This window comes from Pinus tabuliformis, chromosome 9 (genome assembly GCF_031772625.1).
Source record: "Pinus tabuliformis cultivar Carrire ecotype Pingquan chromosome 9, CPIR1, whole genome shotgun sequence".
Classification (NCBI taxonomy): Eukaryota; Viridiplantae; Streptophyta; class Pinopsida; order Pinales; family Pinaceae; genus Pinus; species Pinus tabuliformis.
In genome coordinates this window covers 1,334,654,066-1,334,679,728 of record NC_142307.1, presented here as the reverse complement: position 1 = coordinate 1,334,679,728, position 25,663 = coordinate 1,334,654,066, and the positions used below count along the sequence as shown (strand labels likewise).

At 38.2% G+C, this 25,663-nt stretch overlaps 1 protein-coding gene across 1 annotated transcript; it reads left to right on the top strand.

Annotated features, from left to right (window-relative positions):
* The first annotated feature begins 1,915 nt into the window (after window positions 1-1,915).
* LOC149153446 (uncharacterized) lies at window positions 1,916-2,986 on the top strand. Its single transcript, XM_089443822.1, has one exon. The coding sequence runs from the start codon at window positions 1,916-1,918 to the stop codon at window positions 2,984-2,986; it is 1,071 nt and encodes a 356-aa protein (XP_089299948.1).
* The last annotated feature ends 22,677 nt before the right edge of the window (window positions 2,987-25,663 follow it).

The following is a 25,663-nucleotide window of genomic DNA, read 5'->3' as shown; positions in this document are numbered from 1 at the left end:
CAGGACCACAGTTGTCGGTTTATTCCCTTTCATGTCTAACCTTGCCGATGAAATTGAGGCACTCCCTCCGTTTCCTCGCCCTTGCATCCCACCAGTATCCCTCTCTAAAGATGCACCCTCTCCCCCTGACTTCATCACCCAGCCCCTCTCGCTGTGCACCCTAGCCCTTATCGACCCTCCGTCAAACCCTAGTTTCCCTTCTCTCAGAGGGGTCTCTCCCCTTTTCCCTCCTCAGACTAACCCTATTTTCCCTACTCTCGGTGGCATTTCTTCCCCTTTCCCCCCTTCGGTGGCGAACCCCTCCCCCTCAACAAACCATCCCCTGGATACTGCAGTCCTTGGATCGGTTACACCTACTTCACAGATCCTTTTGACCACCTCTCGAGGGCATTATTCAAGTATTAGATTGATTTCTAGTATCTTCACTGCTATTCCGCAGGAAGCACCCGAAAACCCTGGGGGTTCTCCTCCTTTGGAACCTGCTCCACCTTCCTCGTCTCTAGACACATCGGCTGTGGGGAGCCTTGGGGTTTCAAGGAAGAAAAGGGGTCTTAAGCTTCGGTCTGGGGCGGTGCCCCTGAACTTTGCAGAGGACATCAAGCTATTGGATGCTATGGACATTGCCAAGAAATTTCGAGTGGGCTGGGTTCGCGGAAGGCATTACAGTATGGAAAAATTACAATAATGGGCCTCAAAGGTCTGGAGTGAAAACCTGAAGGAGCCCCCGAAGGTTTAGACATTTGTCAAAGGCTGGTTTGCATTGCACTTTAGTAGTTTGGAGCATACAAATTGGGTGCTATCCACTGCATGGCACATTGATCAAGCTCCTATTTTACTTAGAAGATGGACGCCCCTTTTTAATCCAGAACGAGAGAGGGTCAATGCTGGCCCTATATGGGTTTGATTGCTTGGACTACCTTTGCATTTTTGGACGGAGGACATCTTCAGATGTATTGGGAATTCCCTTATCGTTTACCTCACTTACGACGCCTCATACCAGTCTTCGAGGAAGATGGCTTATGCCAGGATCTTGGTTCATCCGAACCTATCGGAGGGTTTGCTCGAGTTCATCGACATTCGATGAAGGAACTATACCAGAAGACAATAGCTGGATTATGAGGGCATTCCTTTCCATTACCAGAGGTGCCATAAGGTCGGGCATCTTTATAAAGACTGCCCCCCTGCTGGGCAAATCCAAAAAATAGCCCTCGGCACTGGAATCTGCGACCCACCTGCACACTTCCCAAGACGTGCATCCTTAGAGCCGGGCTTCTACTGCTCCTCTGAACATGGTTGCTCCTGAGGTCTCGATTGAACATCATAAGACTCCAGAAGTAAATACTGCGGCACCACCACAGCCGAAGAAGCGAGGGCGGCCTCCCAACCGTCCTCATTCACCTCCTCCTTCTCGTCCTCAGTCTCCTTCTGAGGGCTTGGCCTTGACGGGTATGAATCTTCCACTCAACCCTGTTTCCACTTACTGCTCATCTCATATTGATTGCATTTTATCTAGTTCTTTCTCTGATCTACATGCCTTGAACCCATCCTCTGATCATCTGGGTTTGGGTCTGGTCTCTGCTCCCCCTCTCTTTGCTCCACTCTCCTGCCAGTTCACTTCTTGCCCCATCTTCTCACCCGCCCCCTCCATGCCTACCCCCTCTCACCTCCCTACCCCTTCATCTATCCTCCAAGCCCCCCCTCCTGGGGGGTACATGACGCGCTCGAAATTGAAGAGGCAAACCCAGGACCTTGTCGAGCTTGAGATACTCCAACCTCCCCCTCCCCCTAAACTCCATAGGGGCCGACCTTCTTATCTATCTAAAGCCCAAGGCACTGCTGAAGATGAGATCGCTTTGGGGGTTCAATCTACTATCCCAGGGACGCTTAGAGCCAGAGAATCCCAGTCTATCCCTCCATGAAGATTTTTTCTTACAATTGTAGAGGGCTGGCTAGGTCGGACAAAAAACTAGCCCTTCGTCGTTTGATTACCATTGAACCGCTTGATATCATTTTCCTACAAGAGACTCTGGGACCTGCTATAGACATCTCTCAGTCCCTCCAAAACATGCTTCCTGGTTGGATTTTCATTGGGCTTGATGCCCATGGGAGATCGGGAGGATTAGCTTTGGGTTATAACTCTCGAACCATCAAGTTGCTCAACTGCTGGGGAGGTCTGGGCCATCTTGGTGTAGATATCAGATCTGCTGAACTGGGTATGAATTTTAGGATATTTAATGTTTATGGGCCTTGCCAGAACAGGCCTGCTTTTTGGCAAAACCTCTTGAGTACTGATCTATTCTTGACTGACCACCTGATCCTTGGTGGTGACCTTAATTTCTCCATCGGATACTCTGAATCCTGGGGTCACAGGGCACAACGAGACTCCCTTTCGAATTACTTTCTATCTAAAATGGAAGCACACCATTTGATTCACATCCCCTCTGCAAAAACTCAAGCAACTTGGAGGAACAACAGGATTGGGGAAGATAGCTTGGCCCGCAGACTTGATCGCTTCCTTGTCAAAGAAAAGGTTATGGACTTGGGTTACAATATCAGACATTGGGTAGGTACAGGGGGGATCTCTGATCACCTACCCATCTACTTAGCTATAGATGGAGGGCAATCTAGGCCTAAAGGTCCCTTCAAGTTCTGCTTTTTCTGGCTCAAGGAAGACTCCTACAAAAGAATGGTCACTGATTTCTGGAAGGCCAACCCCCCTGGGAGGAGGGAAGACAATATTAAAGGGTTTATTCATAACCTTACAATCCTGAAGGGAATGTCCAAGCTTTGGGCACATAACAAAAGTGTACAGGAGGATCAATCGCTCTATGAGATTGATTCTAAAATTGTTGCTTTCGAAATTGATCTTGGAGGAATGTACACTTCAAAGGAACACAAGGAAGGGATGGTTTCTCATTACGCTTCTAGAGCTAAAATCCTTAAAGATAAGGAAGAAACCTGGAGCCTTAGAAGCAGAGCCATCTAGATGCATGAAAGGGATGAAAACACGAAATTATATCACAAGTAGGCCAATGGAAGAAAGGTGACTAACACCATATGGCAGCGACAGGATGAGCAGGGGTAGATTGTTAATACTTTCCCTCAACTTGTTGAATTAGCATCCCCTCATTTCAGGCGCACATACAGTGCTCCCAGGGACATCAACATGGTAGAAATCATCAGGGTAGCACAGCTCTTCCCTAGATATGTGGATCCTAAGGGTGAGGATTCAATAAAGGTTGTTACTCTGGAGGAATTGGAAACCACTTTAAAGTGGTTCAAAAAGGATAAAAGTCTGGGACACGATGGTTGGTCGATAGAATTATACTTGCCTTTGTTTGACACCATTGGTAAAGACCTGCTCAGAATTGTTGAGGACTCAAGAACCAGAGGGTACCTTGAAACCTCAATTACCTCCACTTTCATTGCACTCATCCCTAAGACTGATAATCTAGACTCCTTTGAGGATTTTTGCCCCATATCCATTTGCAACTATTTATATAATATCATAGCAAACAAGGTGAAACCTATACTTTATAATCATATTTCGTCAGAACAATTCGCCTTCCTAAAGGACAGACAGATCCATGAAGCTGTGGGTACTGCTCAGGAAGTTATACATACTCTTCACTCTAGGCATGGCAAAGGTATGATACTGAAAGTCGATTTATCAAAAGCTTTCGACAGGGTAAATTGGCTTTATATTAGAATGTTGTTAACTCATTTAGGTTTTCCTTACTTATTTGTCAAATGGATCATGAGTTGCATTACTAATATCCCTTTCAGCATCCTAGTGAACGGTAGTGCCTCTCCATTCTTTACTTCTAAAAGGGGTCTGAGACAGGGATGTCCTCTCTCGCCTTTGCTCTTCCTACTAGTTATGGAAGGACTCAGTAATCTCATCAAAGAGGATCATCGAAGGGGCAGATTAAAAGGCATAAAGATAACAGGTGGATGCATCCTGACCCACCTCCTCTTTGTCGATGATATACTTGTATTTATTAATGGCAGCATTGGGGACATTAGTATCATCAAAGCCAATTTCTCCCTTTTTCAAGAGGCAACAGGTATGATCATAAATGACAGAAAGTCCACTTTGATAGCAGTCGAATGTACTCCACATGAGATCTTCTTTGCCCTGCAATGCTTCCATTTCACTCAGCTGCAACTATCTGATGGCTTAAAATATCTAGGTTACAAGTTGAAGCCACTAGGCTATAAAATCACTAACTGGACTTGGCTCATCTCCAAGATGGATAAAAGACTTAATACTTGGTACCTCAAATACCTCTCACGAGCAAGATGTCTCACTCTAATCAAAAGCATCCTGGAGGCCACTCCTGTATATTGGATGTCCCTGGCTTGGATACCCAGAGGCATACTCACTAAAATACAATCCCTCTGCTGCAGATTTCTTTGGCAAGGGAACAAACAGGGCAGGACTTTTGCTTGGGTCAGGTGGGAGGCCCTGAACCTACCAAAAAAATGGGGGGGTTGGGGTCTAAAAAAGCTAGAAGACTTCTCATCTGCACTTGCTGCCAAACTCGGTTGGCAATTAGTTTCAGCAGACAACCTTTGGACAAGAGTTACATATGCCAAATATATTGCGCCGATGCACACTATGGACTGGATTAGAAGACCTCACCTAAACACCTCGAGCATCTCTATCATCTGGAAGGTCATCCTAAAAGCTTTGAACCCCATCAGAGAGGGCATCACTTGGCGAATACGTTCTGGGAACACTGTTCGAATCGGTCTCAATCCATGGGTGGGATGTGGGAATATGCACCGTCTTCCTATGGATCTCATACAGTACCTCCAGCTACATAACATTTCTTATATTGCACAAATTGCAGACATTGAGAACACCTCTTTCCTCCAACAGGCATGGAAAACTGCTTTTCATTTAAACATTCCACCTGTTTGGACACAGCTTTGGGAGGACTACACTCAGGCTCTCACAGATGCCCACATTTGTATCCTTGATGGTGACGATGAGATTATATGGGCTCTATCAAAGAATGGATGGTACTCGCCAAAAGAAGGATATCTGATACTGTCAGCACCTAGGAAGCCTTTGATACTTGCCGACTGGTGGAGACATCTTTGGAAGCTTAAAGCTCCTCCCAGAACAAGGCTTTTAATGTGGATTATCCTTCAAAACAAAATCCCAACTGGTGATAACCTCCTCAAACGAGCACAATATGGTCCCCATTGGTGCAGCATATGCAAGCAGGAGAATGAATCTACTTCCCACATGTTTCTGGAATGTACGACTATTATTAATCTATGGAATCTTATAATTCCCCCCATCGCCCCCTCTGCAATTTAGGCCAGCAATACCATTCTTGAGTCCTGGAAATCCTGGTTTAACACTTCAGCATCGCATAAGCTCATTTCCCCCTTCTTATTTGCTAGACTATCTGGATAGCCAGAAACTGTCTAATGTTTCTAAGGCACAGTGCCGAATTGGGCTGAGGTTGTTTTGGCGGCCAATGTCATGGCCGATTATTCTCTTATTCAAGATGACCCCCCCCTTCACATCTCCCGTAACCCCACCCCTGTTCAAATCAACCACAACAAACCTTGGGCTTACTTTGATGGTGCAGCACAAGAGCAAGGATGTGGGGAGGGAGCCATTCTTCATTTAAACCAACAACATACCTTTAGTATGCTCATAGGCTTCTGAAGAGGCTCTAACAATTCTGCTGAGCTCCTTGCCACCAAACATGTCATTCAATTCGCCTTGGAAAAAAACTGCAGAGATCTACAATTATTTGGAGACTCAAAAATTATTTGTGACTGGCTGAACAAAAAAAACAGATGTTCTACTTTTTCATTGATTCATATCTTGGATGAAACTTTGAGAATGATTACTTCTTTTGATTCTCTTACATGCTCACACATTTACAGGGAGCAGAACGGGGCTGTCGATAGCTTATCCAAAGAGGCTGTGATCGGGGAGCAGAGCATCTGGTTGATTAGAGAGCGCCATGGTGATACTTTCTACCAGTACTTCCATCGGCCATTCATGGACCTAAATGTTTAATATATATATTATTGTATTTGGTTTTGCATAGATCAGGCACATACCAATTTTGTATGTATATATTGACACTGAACAGCTCGAATATCAGTAGGATATTTTATTTGGCTTCTGTTATTTTATTTTTTCCCCCTGTGTGGATCAAGGGCGATAATTTTGTTTAATCATGATATGTTTATGAACTGCATATGCACCAGCATCTACAGAATGTAATTTCCTTTCTTAATGAAATTACGATTTTTCCTTATGGGAAAAAAAATAATTAATGACCTTACTCCAGTTGCATTTAAAGAGAGAAGTCCGTGAAGGAGAGCATATACCTCAACCTAAATATTCGTAGTTTTTCCCAAACTCCATTCACAATACTATTCTCATTTTCCCCTGTGATCAAGGATGATCCCTCCCACACTTGTCACCCTTGGGTTTCCTTTCAAAACCCCATCAAAGAAGAGAATGTGATTTATTTGCTTGTATTACTCTTTGAAATCATCCTCTTTTATTCTTATCTACTAGTTAGAGTAATCAATTAGTTAAGGGTGATTTGTTTTAGGCAAAAATCTCCTCCCAGAAGGAAATCGAAAAGCCATTATTTCTCTTCACAATTGAGAAAATGCATCAAGCAACCCTTCATGCCCCATATTTTGATTGTTTTAACTAGAAGGCTCATTATTTTTGCAATGCTTATCCTAGGATTAATAAATTCACATTAGAATATGGATTTATTATGGGCCAACCAAACTATCCAACATATAAAATTTCCAAAATCTTTTGAGACTAGGTTTATTTGCAAACAATCAATCCCCTATAGGATTTAAATACAAGAGTGAGCATGTATCTCCTCGAATTTGAGGCTCTCATCTCTCATCCTGTGATTGATCCCTAAAAATGCAAATTGCCTCAACTATTTGGTAAAAATGCAATAAAATAAAAGATAACGATGGGTTTTAGCCTCTACGTGGCACAACACTCATCATGATAACCTGTGTATTCTCCTTTCCTAAAATTTCTTCCCATTAGAAGCTTGTCATGGACCACTTCCTAATGAAATATATTAATAATAGATAATCCATCAATGTTCCAAACTTGTTTCTGTGAAGTAGATAATTGTGAAGGGAGAAAATGTTAGTCCCTTATATTACTAGTGTAACCCCTTATTGTTATTAGTACAACCCCCTTATTATATTGATGTACCCATGTAGTGCCCATATTGTTACTATTGTGCCCCATAGAAGCCCACTATTGTTATTATTATGCCCTTGCATTATTATTGTTATGTCGGCTCTAATTATATTATGACCCCTAAGACTCCTATATATAGAAAGGAGGTATTTTCATTTGTAACATCCAGTAATTTTTCATTTGTGTAATGTAAAGGAGGTTGCCCCCTCGAAGAAGCTGAATTCTAAGGCGTTCAACTATCTTTTCTATCTTTTTGTGAGTTGGTTTCATAGCAGAAAATACATAATTTGGTGTTGATAGCCAACTTGGACAAAGTAATCCAAATTACCCCAACCTCTTTGATGAAGAACTAAAGGAGCATGTGGAGTGTAACCCTTGAGAGAAGCAGGAAGAGATGAGATTAAGGTGGGTAATTTTGTAAGAGTAAAAGTGGAGGACCAACAAGATCAATAAGCATCATCTTCTACCTAGGTTAATATTCCAACAAGGTGAGAAGACCTTAGCTCTCCATCTAAATTTTCAAAGGGGAAAGTCCATGCTTGATTTCTAAAGGAGGGTTCCCCATAATGTTTTCCTTCGAGATGTTGATTAATTTACTATTACATTGCACCCAAGTGATTTTAGGAATTATTGGTGGCATTTTAGCTCTAAATAATTTTCCATACATTGAACCCTTTCATGCTCTCCAATAGGTTGTCTAGACATCTCTTGCAATTCCCTTGAAAGTATATTTTTATTTCCACCATTTCAGCTTATTGAAAATTAGTCTTAATACTATCTTTGCTCTCAATTCCTTATTCATGATTCTAGGATCCTTAATGCCTAATTAACCTCTATCCTTGAGGGATTAAACAATGTTCCAACTAACCAAATTGTTATGGTTTTATTTCCACCCTATCAAATGAATTTGCAAATTTCTTTGAAAACTTGTTGCATAATTTTAATTGGAGATAACATGGTTGAACATTCATAAATAGGGAGGGAAGACAACACAAATTTGATGAGAACCACCCTATCTATTAGATTCAACATTTGAGACCCCACTATTGGAATTTGGATTTAATTTTATTGATTATGCCTTGGCCAGACTAAATAGAGGAGTTGTTAAGTGATATTTACAAAACAAGATATTTAAAGAAATCTTTGGACTCTTTGCAAGGGAATGATATACTATGGAAATCACGTAAAGAAGTTGTGGTTTGATGTTCTAGCCATAGAATTGGATTTTACCATTATTTACTTTGCTTCATGAACCATTGAGAAAATGATCCAAAATAATTGGGATTGCTCAATTATATTGTTTGAAGCCCCTCCTAGTAAAAGTGTATCATCTATAAGCTGTGAATGATTCATACTTGTGACTTCTCTAGCCAATTTAATTCCTAGTGGACTACCAGTTGCCCGTGCCAATTTCAATTTTTTTCGTAGTGTCTCTACCATTATAATAAATAATAATGGGGAAAGGGGACATCCCTACCTCAATTATCTATCATTTTTAAAAAGATTAGTGGGTCTCCCATTAACTAAAGGTGAAATCCAAGGACCATTGATACAAGCGGTAACCCACTAAACAAAGTTATTATTAAAACGAAATCTACTTAGAAAATCAAGAAGGAAAGAGTACCTTACTCAATAAAACGCATTGACCTTGTATATTTTAATTATTATTTCTTTTTCTGTATTCTCTCTACTTAAATTCATTTCCTATTGAATCATGATTTTGTTGTCAATGATTTTGACATTTCTTCATGAAATTTCCCTAACTATTGAAAATATTTTGGGGAGGATCTTCTTTAACCTATTTTCCATGATGTTGGCACTGGGGCTTCACTCAATCAACCTTTGACATTGCACATGCATTTGTGGCATACTAAACAGTGCCCTTAATTTGACTACTTATTGGAAAATACCTCTAAAAATCACTCTATTTGACCCCTACCAATACTAACCCAATACACCTTCCTAATTTTAAAAAACCCTACTTTCACTAGATATTATAGGTATCCAATTTTTCATTAACATTTTTTTATACCCCTTTATATTTTTTCATTAACTTTGAGCTCCATTTTTTATACACAACATATAAAAACCATTTACCCCCTAATATATTCTCAATATACTATGTCATTTTTTCCTCAATATATATCCCCTAATATGAATGCACATGGTATGGTATTACTCCCCTTGTGAAGTGTTAATTTGGTAGCTCAGGGACAAATTCCCTCCTTTGGACAACCTTCCTCATCAATAAAGAGCCCTCCTAGCCCTTGGAACAATTTAATTTAATTGAGTAAAAATATTTTTTTAGTATGGAAACCCACATGTGCACAAAAGGACAAGTCGTTCCAAAATAGAAATTGGACACTCTTGGAAGCATATAAATACAAGAGAAGTGACCCTCATTTGGACATCATCTAAGTATAGGGGGTTTACACAGTGCATTATATTAGATATCATTTTTGGGATTCAACTGCGTTAAGTAAGTCATTCACGTATGACCATTTCCATGAGAGGTAGTTGTAAGTGACTAATTTCTCATGATTTGAATAGTTCACTTAGCACTCATTGCATCGGGTGATGCTCACAGGGGTGATGCTCACATCATCATCCAGCATCTTCATCTTCTCTCTTCTTTGGTTTGGTTCAGACAAGTCTAAAGTTGTTTTGTGAGGATTGGTTCATACAAGTACAAATTGTAGGGTTTGAGGTTGCATGTGTGGATTAGGGTTTGGTTATGTAGCCGTAGTATTGGAACAAGGAAATTCATGTTGTAGTCCTACACATATAGGGTGCTCCCTATGGCTAGAGTGTTGCAATTGCATACATGGTCACTAGCTTTGTGCACCCGAGACTTAGGGAATTTTGAAAATTGACTATGGACTTTCACCGTTGATTGGAAGCTTGGGACTTTTGATTCTAATCAGTATTGTTGTTGGGCTCATATCTTGGATATTATTTGGTTGGTTTTGCTGGATATTCTTGTGATTGATGAATTGGAATATTGTACTTTTTCTTTGCTTAAAATTGTTTTTCCTTGGTCTTTGACAAAATATGTTCTCTTATTTGTTCCTCATTTCTCATTGCATTTACTGTTCTATCTACAATTGCTTTTGATAATTGAAAGATTAAAATGTTTTTAAAGATTGCTTATTGAATATAAGAATTGGGCTAAAGTAATTGTAACAACATATAACAATGGAAAAATAACATGAAGACCCAATGGATTTTGGTTAGGATTTCATAGAAGAGTTAAACAAGGTGATAAGAAATATAGAGAATGGTGATGGATTTACCTCTTTTAGAATTAATGCAAGAAAAGATGAATATGTGATGCCTCCAATTTTATTTTTTTTTGAATTGATGTAGCATATGCTTCAAGTGGAATATAATTATATGAATGTTTGAAAAGATGGATGGAGAAAACATCAAGTGATGGATATTTTTCAAGAGCTAGACTCCAAATATCCTTGGTGATTTCTTCTTCCTCTATTTATTTGTTCAAGCTATCATTTTCAACTTCAAAATCAAATGGCAGATTTTCTCTAGCATCATAGTGATGGATTCAGAATCTGCATCCTCTTATTTTAAGTACAAAGCCTCAAAGTGTTTTTTGGATGCCTCCTTGATTGTTGACAAGTCTTTCAAACTTGATCCATCTTCTAAGGATATTTCTTTGACATTGTTTTTTTGAACTCTAGATTTACAATGTCAATGAATCAAAGAATAAGGTATTCATATCTCTATATTGCAACCATAAGCTTTGGGATTTGATGTGTCACATTTCTTCCTTTGATCCAAATTTCTTCTCTAGCTTGCTACATATGAATCTTATTATTTTTGGTGACTATTTATAATATCTTCCACTTCCACTCTCACTTGAAGAGCTTAAAACTTGCTACATAGGTATCTTTCTTCTTCATGGTGATGATTTGTAATATCTTCCACTCCAAGTTGAGGCCAAATTTATAATTTTCCCTTTTCTGGAGAGAAGTATGAGACATTTTCCCATTCCTCGAGGGTATGTTAATTTTAATTCTACTCTCAAATTAAAGTGGGTGAACCCGTGACCCTCTTTCCCCATTCTTTTGAAATAATTTCCATAGTTTTGGGAATCTGAAGCCAAAGAGGACTAAATCTAAATTAAAGTAATCCAATTTATAGGAATAGAAGGACCTTGAGCGTGATTTATTATGATCAAGACAATTGATGGGATAATCCTAGAAGTTATGATGTTGTTGCTTAGAAATAGGTCACTCTGAACAAGGAATATTCCATTTTTTATAGTAACATGGTCTAATACCATTCTTGTAACACCCTCCTCCCACATTTACCCAATTTCACTAGTCCACCAAGGTAAATATGTGACGAAGAGTTACTATGGAGTGACTCAACCTCTAAGGTACAATTAAGGAAGTGGAATTGACAAACTAAAAGATTGATGACCTTCCTTAGGAGCTGCAGGACCCTTGGGAGAAAAACAACCAGTCCAGATGCCCAAACCCTGAGCTAACTTTATTTTTCACTGACCTGGACTCCCAATCGCTTTCATAACAAAGCAAGCCAACGAATGTAATCCTCCAGTCACATGGATAAACGTGCCTCCCAGATACTGCAGTATAAATTACCAAGTTCTATGCATGCAACCTCGAGATCTGAGCCACTTTTTCAAGGATAGGATCCAAACCTCTACCGAGAACTTGATAAAACTTTCCAAAATAAATAATGACACAAGGAAAAATACATTAATGCAAATCTTGGACAATAACTTAACCTAACAAGGCCTAACCATGACATACATTCCGTCAAACACATAGTGAACATGTAGTCTACATGTCATAATTACATATCTAAAGATAGGGGTCTTATATTTATCTAAGAAACATCAAGAGGGTATGATGCCCTCTCACAATAGTTGCATTATCATCTATTAGGTCATACATTCATTAACCATTAATTTACCAATCAAAACATGATGAGAGCCATAACTAAAGTCTGTCATAAAACCATGCTTATAACCAGCATATAACTAGAATAATAATAATGATAGAACAACCATCAAATCCACATAATAACAAGTATAAATACTCATTAAATACAAGAGGAAAATATCTCTTATTAACGTATGCAAAACCAACCATGTCAGGGACTTCCACGTACCACCCAACCATAGATTGGGCTTAACCAAATCTCTTTTTCAGCCAAACACCCCTGTGCCATATTCCAATCATGAATGTGTTATCTCATAGTATAAACCAACCAAAACCAGACCAGGGCTTCCAGAGGCCAAACCACCTCAACCCTTAACTAGTGATTCCACCTCAAGAATGGACATCACTAACCATCACTAGATCGGTCTCTACCCAAGTTGTCTAGGGCCCCAGAGCATTTGTTCCAACCCGGCTCTGGGACTAGTAACTCAACCCACAACTATCGCAGAGCTCCAAAGTGTTTGTCCAACCAAGGCTCCAGGACTAGTATCTACCCCATCCAAGGGCTCCAGAGCATTTGTCCAACCAAGGCTTCCAGGACTAGTAACTCAACCAAAAGCTATTCCAAGGCTTCTAGATCATTTTTCCAACCAAGGCTCCAGGAACTAATAACTCAACCCACAGCCTTAAGCAACATGAGCACCAATTGGAAACAATCAAGTGGGAAACCCATAACACCATGGTTATCTAGGAAATGGAAAGGCTAGGAAAAACCATTGTAAATCCAGTAAATCGTCCATGCCAATGACATATCATAACCAAACAACCACATTCATATTCCATGCATGCCAAAACTAGCAAGGAAAGCATACATGCAACTCGATACCTGCAAAGAAAACTCATTGTAGTTGTTGATCCCACTATCCCCTTACGCTTTACTACTCTTTCTTTTCCTTCTTTCTCCAAATCCAAAATATGCTAAAAATCTTCCAAGGGTACTCCAAGAAAACTCTAAGTGTACAAGAGTAAGAAAGAGAGAGAATAGAATAGAGCTCCAAGCTAAAATTGACAAAGGGTTGTGAATTGATCCTCATACTCCTTTTTATCATTGAGGCCTCTATTTTCCTTCAATTTTCCTCACATGAAATTATGTGACCTTTCACCTTCCTTCTCACCTATTTCCATTTTTTTCATTAAAAAAATGCCACTTTGCCTTTGCCAATTTCCATAGCCACTAATTAATCACAAGTGATCCTCATCACTATGTTTTTGCCCAACATTCATCTTGTAATACGTGTTCCATTATCTTGGTTATTGTTTTGCCTTTATTAACTTTATTACATGGAATTTTAATTGGGGTTGTTAAAGAACCCTCCCCCTTGGGGGAACATTGTCCTCAGTGTTCAATGACACCTATAAACAAACAAAACACATGCTACCCATGGAGTTTTATAACAAAGCTTGATACAACATTTACATCATATCCATTTGTTGAAAACATGACCAACATATCATGAACACCATATTGCTTATTGGAGCTTTATAACACAACTCGATGCGGTGTTTCCATACATATGCATACATAGACATAACCAAAACACAACATCAAAACATATACCAAAATATATTCACTTAACCAACGAATAGAGAAGGATACATATCCTGCATCTAATCGGCCACCTCCCATGTAGCTTCATCGAGCCCAAAGTGCTTCCACTACACTTTAACTTACTTGATTTCTCAATTCCGGCGCATGAGCATATTTCGCTGCAAAATGCACTGAGGTTCCAATTGGGATCCTCCTTCTGGCTCGACATGCAACACAGACTAGTCAATCACATGATAGCATCTTTCACATACTTCTTAAGCAATGCCACATGGAAAACCTAATGGACTTTCAATGTCATAGGTAGTGCAATTTGATAGGCTACTAGTCAATCCTCTCAAGAATCTTGAAGGGCCCGCAATATCGAGGTGCCAACTTGACACATGATCGAGTCCTCAATGAGTTCTTAGGCTTGATGCACAAGTACACATGATCTCTAACCTAAAACTCCTCAAACACCCTCTGTTGATTTGCATCGATATTCTTCTTTTCCTGTGCTACCTTTATATTCTTCTTGATTACCTACATTTCTTGTTCCATCTCTACCAACATGTATGATCTAATCAATACCTTATTCATTGGATCACTCTAAATAATAGGAGTATTAAAACTCCACCCATTAAGTGCCTCAAATAGACTCATCTTCAAATATTCATGATACCCATTGTTATACGCAAACTCCACCAGTGGAAGATACTCTTCCCACTTTCATTGTTGATGTATAACATACATTCTCAACATGTCCTCCAAAATCCTGTTGACCCTCTCTGTTTGTCCATTTGTATGTGGATGATAAGTTGTACCCAAATTTGTAAATAACTCCTTCCATAACATAGAAGTGAACTTGGCGTCTTTGTCTAACACAATCTTCTTCAAAACACCATGCAACCTCACTATATATTTTATGAAGACATGTGTTATTTCACTAGCTAAATTCGTCGACTTCACTGGAATGAAGTGAGTTACCTTTATCAACCTGTCAACCACAACCATCATATAATCATGTTTTCTAGATTTCCTCGGAAAACCTATAATGAAGTCCATGGAAATAACCTCCCATTTCCACTTTGGAATCAAAATCAGCTACAAAAACCCCCCTGGATGCTTACACTATGCTTTTACCTGTTGAAAATCCAAGCATCTTGCAACAAACCCTACCACCTCTTTCTTCATATTCAGCCAATGGTAGAACTTCTTAACCATTGTCAATGTCTTCTGATATCTTTGGTGACCTAAATATGGCTTAGTGTGACATTCCCTCAAGATAAGCTTCTTGAGCTAATTATTATCCCACACATAGATCTTGTCCCTAAATCTAACCAATATAATAGTTGTGAGATGATAGTCCACATCTTGTTCACCTGTAACCTATTGGTGTAACATGTGCTTAAGTTTTTGGTATCAGTCATCATGTTTTCCCGCCTACAAGATTTGATCCTTTAAATCTGTCCCATTTGAACTCACAGTTTTTATGTGATTTACATGTACTCTTTTGCTAAGAACATCTGCAACCCTGTTCTATTTTCCTATTAATGTACCTGATCTCAAAATCCAGCCCACTGATTCTAGCAAACCATCTAGATTTCCTAGCATTCAGATTCAGTTGGTCAAATAAGTATCTCAATCCACTGTGATCACACATTAACACAAACCTCCTACCAAGAAGATAGTTCCTCCACATCTTCAATGCATGAATGATCTCTTCGAACTCAAGATCATGTGCCACATAGTTTTTCTCATGCTCATTTAGTTTCCTTGATTTGTAGCATACCACCTATCCCTCCTATCGCAAGACTCCACCAAGTCCTCTTTTGCAAGCATCTGTACACACCACAAACTCTTTATTTGAATATGTAATCTTTAGAACCTTAGCATTCGTAAGAAACTGCTTCAACTGCTCAAAACTCATTTCACATTCCTTTGTCCATTCAAATTTATTTCTTTTCCTCTGTAATGATGTAATATGATAGGAAATCCATGAAAAAATCCTGATGAACCTCTTATGATAACCTGTTAACCCCATGAATGATCTGAACTCATCCACATTTCTAGAAGTTTCCCATTTCATAATAGCTGTTATCTTTTCTAGATCCACTGTTATACCTTCCTTAGAAACAACATGTCCCAATTAATGTACCTCTGTATGAAAGAAACTACATTTACTAAGCTTGGAATACAATTGATGCTCTCTTAGCAATCTCAATATTGTTGCTAATTGTTAGGCATGCTCTTCCTCATTCTTAGAATATATGAATATATTGTCAATGAATACAATCACAAACTTGTCCAGATAGGGATGAAACACACTATTCATCAAACACATCAAATCAGTTGGAGCATTAGTCAAACTGAAAGTAACTAAAACAAACTCATAGTTCCCATACCTGATCCGGAAAGTAGTCCTATAAATGTCCTCTTCTTTAATGTGTACCTGATGGTATCTTAATCTCAAATCAATCTTCAAGAACATTGTTTCTCCCTTCAATTGGTCAAACAAGTCATCAACCCTCGGCAAAGGCTACATGTTCTTTATCATCACCTTATTCAACTGTGTGTAATCAATACATAACCTGAGAGTGCCATCCTTCTTCTTCATAAACAACACTAGTGCACCCCAAGGTGACACACTTGGCCTAATGTATCCATTTTCAAGCATTTCCTTCAACTGCAACTTCAATTCCACTAACTTTGGTGTGCTCATCTTGTAAGGTGCCTTTGATGTTGGTGTTTCCCCTGGTACTGACTCAATAGAAAATTCCACTTCCCTATGAGGCGTAAATCTAAAATATTTGTTAGAAACACATCCTAGAACTGCTGCAAAACCATATGCCTCTTCAAGACATCCACATCCTCAAAATCCTTACCTTTATCACTCGAAATATGCATTTCAAATAATACACACCCTTTGTAGTAACTACGCTTTTCTTGCATAGTTGTGACCATTATAACTGGTGTTGCCTTCTTCCTACCCTGAAATATTTTATGTTCTCCATTATCATCCAAGCACTCAATAGCCTTTTCATAAAAATTCACCTTAGTCCTGTAAAGATAAAACCAATCCATACCCAACAACATATTGTATGATCCCAACGAAAGCACATTTAGATGTGCTTATATAGACATACCATTCAACTCAAATGCACAAGCTCTTACCCATGATGAACCCTTTTCTTAGTACATGTAGCAAGCTACACTAACTAAGACTTTGCATACACTTCTTTATTGAAACCACACTTATCCACTAGGTCAAGATTAACATTACTATGATTATATCCAAGGTCAATCAAAATGGAAACAACTTGATCACAAAGCCTACCGTCCATCTCGATAATAGATGTACATGATCCGCCTGCCTATTATCCAACACTGCATAAATCTGAGGAATACTTTGTCCAACATCCCCCACTGTTTGTGCCTCTTGATCACTATAGATTTGTATTCTATCATTGTGATGTTGCAAACAGTATCTCCTACAACACTCTCCACCACAAGTCCAACGATGCAAAGGCTTCCTGACATCACCCTTGTTCTGCTCCTCAGAATGAAATCCTTGTCCTTTGTTCTACACATTGAACTTATTTTACGGTGTTGCATTCTCCTTTTCATATGTATCATGTGTTTTTCCTCTCTTCTTAACTCACTTTCCTTTATTCTTCTCATTACCCTTCCAATCCTTCTTAGTTTGAGATCTGCACTTTGATTGCTCATAAAAATGTTTCAACTTTCTGATGACTTATTCCAACGATCTAGGCTCATCAAACTTAATCCTATATTTGAATGGCATTGACAACCCACTGACGAATTTCTGAATCTTCACTTTCTCCTCCTTAATATAATGCAAGTATCTCAACAACTCCGAGAATCTGCTAGTATACTCCTCATCGGTCATAGATCCCATCTTCAAATCATAGAACTATTTTTCCCTGTCATCATAGTATCTCTCATATAGATAATTCTTCTTGAAAAGTATCTAAAACTCACTCCAAGTCATATCCTCTTCCCGAATACCTATGAAATTCTTTACATATTCCCACCAAATGTCTGCTTTCCCTTTAAGGTTAAAGGTAGCTATCCTGGCTTTCATGTTTTCTGAGTAATTATGCAACCGGAAGTACTTATTCATCCCAAGAAACCACACTTATTTATCTTGTGACTTCTTCATTTATCCATCAAATGTAGGTGGCTTGGATTTCTTTAACTCATATGACACATATCCCTTTTCACTCCTCCTGTGTGGTTGATAGTGATGATGACCACAATTCATGTCTAAACTAGAACTAGAGTAAAGCCCATGTCCATTAGCTATCCTATCAAGTGTATCCAATAATTTTACAACTCTAACCATGTCATCTCTATCCAACCTATGCCCACCATGAGACCTACTACCACATTCTCCACTAGTATTTTCCTCCCATCCATGATTGATCCTAAGTGATCCATGTCTCTGCAAGTCTAACAAACTTTGAAGGATAAATGCATTGACCTCTGCTTGTTTCTCATGAGACCTGGAAAGTCTCTCTTGTGACTGAATGATCATGTCATTATCTACTTTACAAATTCTTATATCTACCTTCAAACTTCTCAAAGTGTCTGCTATGTTAGGAGAGTACCCATCACCATGTTTCTCATCTCATCTATAGGGAGAATCATGTGAGTTGTAGTCCATCATTTTTCTTTTCATCTTTGATCCTATACTTCGTGCAAACACACCTTGTCAGATAAACCAAATACAAACATAATCAACATACCTCAGTGAAGTTCAGGGGAGGCTATCTCATCTATAAGATCAATATAGATTAGCATGATACATGTATATATACATAATCATATCAGTATATTGACATCATGCATGACAATACCAACTGCATACCATGACCTCATGCACGACAACCATGACTATAACAATTCATGCATAACAAACATATAGACATTGAAATGCATTACAAATACATATACAACTGACATGGATGTAGGACAAACACATTCCCTCCATCCAATCCAAGTGTTGAACCTGGGAGCTCTAATACCACTTTGTAACACCCTCCTCCAACACTTACACAAGTTCAACAGTCCACTGGGCTAAAACCTTGTTGACCTTCCTCGGGAAGTGCAGGACCCTTGGGAGCCAAACAACCACTCCAAGTGCCCAAACCTTGAGCTAACTTTCTTTTTCACTGACGTGGACTCCCATTCGCTTGCATAACAAGGCAATTCAATGACTATGAGCCTCCAGTCGCATGGATAAACCTGCCTCCCAGCAACTACAGCCTAAATTACCCACTTATGTGCATGTAACCCCAAGATCTGAGACACTTTTTCAGGGTTAGGATCCAGACCTCTGCCCAAAACTGATAGAGATTTCCATAATGATGAATGACACAAGGAAAAATCCATTAATTCAAATATTAGACAACAAATTAACCTAACAAGTTCTAACCATGACAGGAATTTCGTCAAACACATAGTGAACATGTAGGCTACAGGTCATAATTACATATCTGAATATAGGGGTCTCATACTTATCTAATAATCATCAAGAAGGTTTGATACCCTCTCATAATAGATGAATTATCATTTATTGGGTCATACATCCATTAACCATTCATTTACCAATCAAAACATGATGAGAACCATAACTAAAATATGTCATAAAACCATGCTTACAACCAACATATAACCAGAATAATAACAATGATAGAACAGTTATCAAATCCACATAATAACAAGTATAAACACTCATGAAATACAAGAGGAAAAGAGATCTTATTAAAATATTCAAAACCAACCATGTTAGGGACTTCGACGTACCACCCCACCATAGATTGGGTTGAACCAAATCTCTCTTTCATCTAATCACCCTTGTGCCATATTCCAAGCATGAATGTGGGATCTCATGGAATAAACCAACCAAAACCAAATCAGGGCTTCTAGAGGCCAAACTACCTCAACCCTCAACTAGTGATTCCACCTCACGGTCGAATACACTGACCATCACCAGATCAGTCTCTACCCAAGTTGTCCATGGCTCTAGAACGTTTGTTCCAACTTGACTCCAGGACCAGTAACTCAACCCACAGCTGCCACAAGGCTCCAGAGCGTTTGTCTAACCAAGGCTCCAGGAATAGTAACTCAACCCAAGTAATTCTAGGGCTTCTAGATCGTTTTTCCAACCAAGGCTCTAAGAACTAATAACTCAACCAAAACCCATAAGGAAATGAGAACCAATTAGAAACAATCAAGTGGGAAATGCACAACACCATGGATATCTAGGAAATGGCAAGGCTAGGAAAACCATTGTCAATCCAGGAAATCCTCCATGCCAATGATAGATCATAACCAAACAACCACATACATATGCAATGCATGCCAAAACTAGCAACGAAATCATACATGTAACCCTATACCTGCAAAGAAAACCGTTGTAGTTGTTGATATCGTTGTCCCCTTGTGCTTTCCTGCTCATCCTTTTCCTTCTTTCTCCAAATCCAAAATACGTCAAAAACCCTCTAAGAGTGCTCCAAGGAAACTCTAAGTGTGCAAGAGTATGAGAGAGAGAGAGAATAGAATAGAGCTCCAAGATAAAACTGACAAAAGGTTGTGAATTGATCCTCATAAGCCTTTTTATCATTGAGGCCTATATTTTCTTAATTTTCCTTTATTTTCCTTGAATTTTCCTCACATGCAATTATGTGACCTTTCACCTTCCTTTTCTCCTGTTTACATTATATTCATAAATAAATGCCAATAAATGCCACTTTCCCTTTGCCATTTCCATAACCACTAATTAATCACATTTGATCTCCATCACTATTTTTTTTCCCAACATTCAGCTTGGAATACATGTCCCATGACCTTGGTTATTATTTTTCCTTTATTACATGGATTTTTAACCGGGGCTATTACAATTCTTCTATTCATCCATGTGTATTTCCCCTTCACTAGTTTGACATCAAATAAATCCCAATGCATCATGAGGTCTTCCATATTTCCTCTAAAAGGATCCCTGACTGTGCTATCGCTTCTTTTTCCTTAGTATTCAAAATCACATTTAAATCCCCAACCACAATGTTATTTTTAAATAATTTAGTCTTTCAAAGCCTATAGGGAGTACTAGTAATCATCTTTTTATTTATAATTTAATTTAGGCATGTATACATTAAAAATTTAAAGTAAGTAGCTAAGTTATAGTATACAAGGTATGATATGATCCAATGTCATGTTTGATGGAAATACCTAGTTGAAATCAAGAGCTATCCCAATAGGTAAAAATACCTCTTGAAGCTCCTTTGAATACCATTATTCCTCCACTCTTTTTCTAATGCATTTTTTCAATATTTAGCATCTCCATTGCCTTCAGCTTGGTGTCCTAGAGTGGGAGGATAGTAGTTTTTCTGAATTTATTAAATATCTAATGGCTTTTTCTTCAAACTTATTACCCATTCCTTGGCAATTCCACGAGAAAATATTCATTATTTAATAGATGAGGGTTTATAACCTCCACATTACAATGGAGCACTAACTCTCTAGTTCATTGCACTCAATGTATCAACTCCTAATGATTTTTCTATGGTTGTCTTAATACCTAATGTTTTATCCTTGTTTGTGGCTTCTTCCTTTTTTGTTTTCTTGGTTTTGCACTTTCTTTTTTGGGTTGTTTCTCTTCTTCTTCCTCCTCCTCTTTATCCTCCTCTTCCAATTTTTGATAGGGTTGTTTCCTTTTTAGGATGCCTAAAGAAAGTTAGGTCTTATCAAATACATGGTGAATTCCCTCCTAATGATCTAAAAGGAGGTCATCATTAATTTACAAAGAGGGAATATTTTTGGATTCAATGAAAAGAGGATTTCGGTGGAATAAGATTGTGGGTGTTTTGACTAGGGGTGCAACCACTTCCATAAACAATACATGCCCTCCTTAAGAAAGTGAATTGAACCTTTTTATTATTGAACCCATTTTTCCTTCCTAAATTTTTCTATGTAAAGATAAAGATGAATTTCCTTAGAGATTCATTGAAGGGGTGAATTTAGGTTTGGTCAAGGCCATTTGGATCTTGATTGCTACTTGTTTTGAACCCATGGGAACTGATTGGCTTGAAGATGATGCGGTCAATCGCAGGGTATTTGAGATTGTCTAGTACTTAGAGCTTGTTTTTCTAAACCACTTTCCATTTATCTTTCTTTTTAGGGACATCTTAGGATGGAGGAAGGATTTTTAATACATTCCTTCACAAAATGTCTATATTCATGACCAGATTGGCATTTGAAAGGCATTTGTTCATAATCCATTTGTTGGACATGATTCTAATTATTGAGGGTTAGGACAATCAATTCCTACAAATCTTTTCTTTAAGTTGACCTTAACATCCATCCTAGTGCAAGTGAACATCCCATCCTTGCAAAGTTCATATTTGTATATGTAGTTCCCCAAAGAATTACAAATGCGTTGGAGAAAATCTTCATTCCATTGATAAAGAGGCAAATGGCGGAGATGGACCTAAACCAAAACAATGGATGGAACTTCAAGATTGAGGTTGAAGTATATACCTTTGGTACTAAAGGAATATGGATTATTTGTGAATAAGAGATATTTGTCCTCCTTGGATTCTAACAAAAAGGTATAAAATCCTCTGCCACAGAAACATTACATGATATTTCATTTTATTAAAACCCACCAATTCCTTTGGACCTAGTAAACCAACCAATCAAGCCTCTTTTAACTAAAGCAAAATCCATATGCCAAGGGGAGATTGGAAGTGGAACGTCCATAATGTTGTATAGTTTTTTGGCAAAGTGAGAGGATTGAGGCTTCATGGATTTTCCAAGGATAAAGCCTTTATTTTTGAAGGGGAGGGTGATCCAAGATCGAGATCTATAACGCATGACTACAAAAGGTGAAAATCCTAACAATAAAAAAAACAAAGCACATAACACTCATATAATAATTTTAAAAACTACCAATAATAATAATAAATATCTATAAAACACCAACCATAATAATTTTAAAAATAACAATAAAATAAACCAACACAAATTTGTCTTAACCTTAATTTTTTTTAAACCAACAAAATTACATCATAAATTATAAAAAAAGAGTAACTAACTAGAATCATCTCACTTATTGTTTTAATTATCTTTAAAAAGAGGATATGAACAAGGAAGTAGGGGACCGTCCTTATTTTTCGGACTTTCAATTAGTGGGTGAGGATGCTAAATGGCTACCATCTCCTTGTACATTTCAGCGAAGGATGTTACAGTTCCTGAGTTCTTTGGTCCTCAATCAACAAATGATGACTCTGTTGCGCTTCATCTTTAAACATAAACAAGTTGAAAAATATAATTTGTTCTCTTCCTAGGAAGATATTAGGCAAATGCTTGGTAATATGAAATTTTTTCTGGATAATGTTGATTCTCATCTATAAAAGGTGGAGGGATTGTTTGTTAGTGATTCTTCTTCTAGAGATCTTATTGATTCTCCAGCCGCTGACAGTGTTTAGACTCCTTCTTTGATCTCTTTGGACCATGAATACTAAGGTGGTTTCAGATCTTTTTTACTATATCGCTTGGTTCTTTGGCTTTTGGGCAGCACTATGGATGATGGTTTTGGTGCCTTTACATTAGGCATGTTCTGGGTGACTCTTGTAGGTATTTGTTTTTAATGTCTTTTATCTACGAAATGGTGACTGGTTATTCACTCTATGGTTTTGGGCGATTGTTGTAGTTTTTCTTCGAGGAATTATCTTATGCACGATGGATTGGTACTTCATTCTATGGTTCTGGGCAGTTGTTGAGGTGTTTCAACGTTTGTCAGTTGTGGCGGAGCATTGAGATCATTCATGTGCTTCAGGCATACGATGCCAGTGGATTGTCAAATGTCTATGGTCCTGGCTCTTTACCTATAGATGTTTTCCTTTGTGTCAATGAGGATTTGGATCCCTCTATTTGATTGTCTTATGGGACTTTGGTATTATATTTGCATATATTTGTATTACAGTGGTTTTGTATGGGTAAGAACTATTATGTATTTCCAAATTTCTTATGGTGTTTTATTTTCTCTTGTGATAAGAATGGGACACTGGAAACTAGCATGGAATTACAGTTTTGATCTAGAGGTTGAATGTTTTCTGTTTATGAGGGTGATGTCTTTTGTTATCTGGGGGATTTGGGTGATTAGAGTTTATATGGAATTCACTACTCCAAGGTTGCTTATGTAATCTTCAAGTTTTTGGAATGATATATAAAGTACTCATATTTACAAAAATAATAATAATAATAATAATTGCATATCCTTCTTTTCTCCTTTTAGTCCCTGCCTTGCCAGGGACTATAGCATTCGGCTCGTGATCAAGTTGTGTTGAATGTGCATTATTTGGTTGTGTTTTTGCAATTTTAACCAAAGTTTCATGAAAATGCTTAATATTTCTACTTTTGCTTAAATTCAAAAATAATTCTCAAATTTTCAGTAAATGTTATTTATAATTTCCCATTGGCTTAGGAAGCTCTGATGGGACATAATTCCCATGGTGGAGGGTGTTTTATTTTCTTTTTTTCCAGTGCCTAACAATTCATTTTAAAGTTAAAAATAAAAGTAATTTTATGAGCGGCCATTATGTTGGTGAGTTCTCTAACATTGGCATTGTTATGTTAGTTTTGTACTCAATGATGCAAGAATTGATGAGGTTACAGGGCACTGTTATGTTAGTGTTCTACTGAATGATGAGAGAATTGATGCGGTTGTAGGTTGTTTTCATAGGCCCCGAGGGGGTCACTAAATAAATGGTGAATTAATATTATTATGTTTCCTTGTGCAAAGGACAGAGTATGTGCGGGAGAAATGGGGTCATTTACATGATGAGTGTTGTGACACTATTCAATGATGTGGTAATTGACATCGTTTCATTGTGCGGAACTTTTACGGTGCGGAGGATGGAGTATGTGCGGGAGCACTAGGGGTACTTTGCATAAATGGGGGTGCTCTAACACTTACGGGGGTGCAGAGTGATCTAGTATCATTTATTTAACCATTATCATAACAGGACATTGTTATGTTAATGTTCTACTCAATGATGCAATAATTAATGTGGTTGCAGGTTATTTGCATAGGCCCCGGGGGGGGGGGGATGAACAAATTCTAAATTAATATTATTATGTTTCCTTGTGCAAAGGATGGAGTATGTGTAGGAGAATTGGGGTCCTTTGCATAGTGAGCATTGTGACACTGATCAATGATGCCTTGATTGGTACGGTTTTGTTGTGCAAAACTTTTACTGTGCGGAGGATGGAGTATGTGCGAGAGAAATAAGGTTCTTTGCATAGACTAGGGTTCTTTGACACTAACGGGGGTGTAGAGGGAGATAGTACCATTTTTTAATAATTATCGTAATCATTGCACTATAAAAGCTACTCGTATTATGTAATACTAAATAAATTGTGTTTTCAATCTATGTGACATGCGGTTGCGGGACACTATTATGTTAATGCTCGGGTTAATGATGCAAGAATTGATGATAATGTAGGTTTTTTGCATAGGCACCAGGGGGGATGAACAAATATTAAATTAATATTATTAAGGAGTATATGTAGGAGAATTGGGGCTCCTTTGCATAGATGGGGATGCTAAATAAATTGTGTTTTCAATATGTGTGAAAAAGAAGTGTAATGTGGTAAAATGAAGTGAGTCAATTCAATATTTACACTGAAAGGAGTTGGTACATGTTAGTCCTTGGTGTTAGTTGACTTCTTGGTTTCCTAAATGTGCGAAAAGCTTTGTGAAAGGTTTATTAAAATAATAAATATACAAATCTCATTTTTAATTATTATTTAGGAACGTATTTTGAAACTGCAAAAGTAGTTGTGCAGAGGTGTTTGTGCGGAACTGACTGTTCCGAGGAAGTGTGTGTGGAGAAAAAA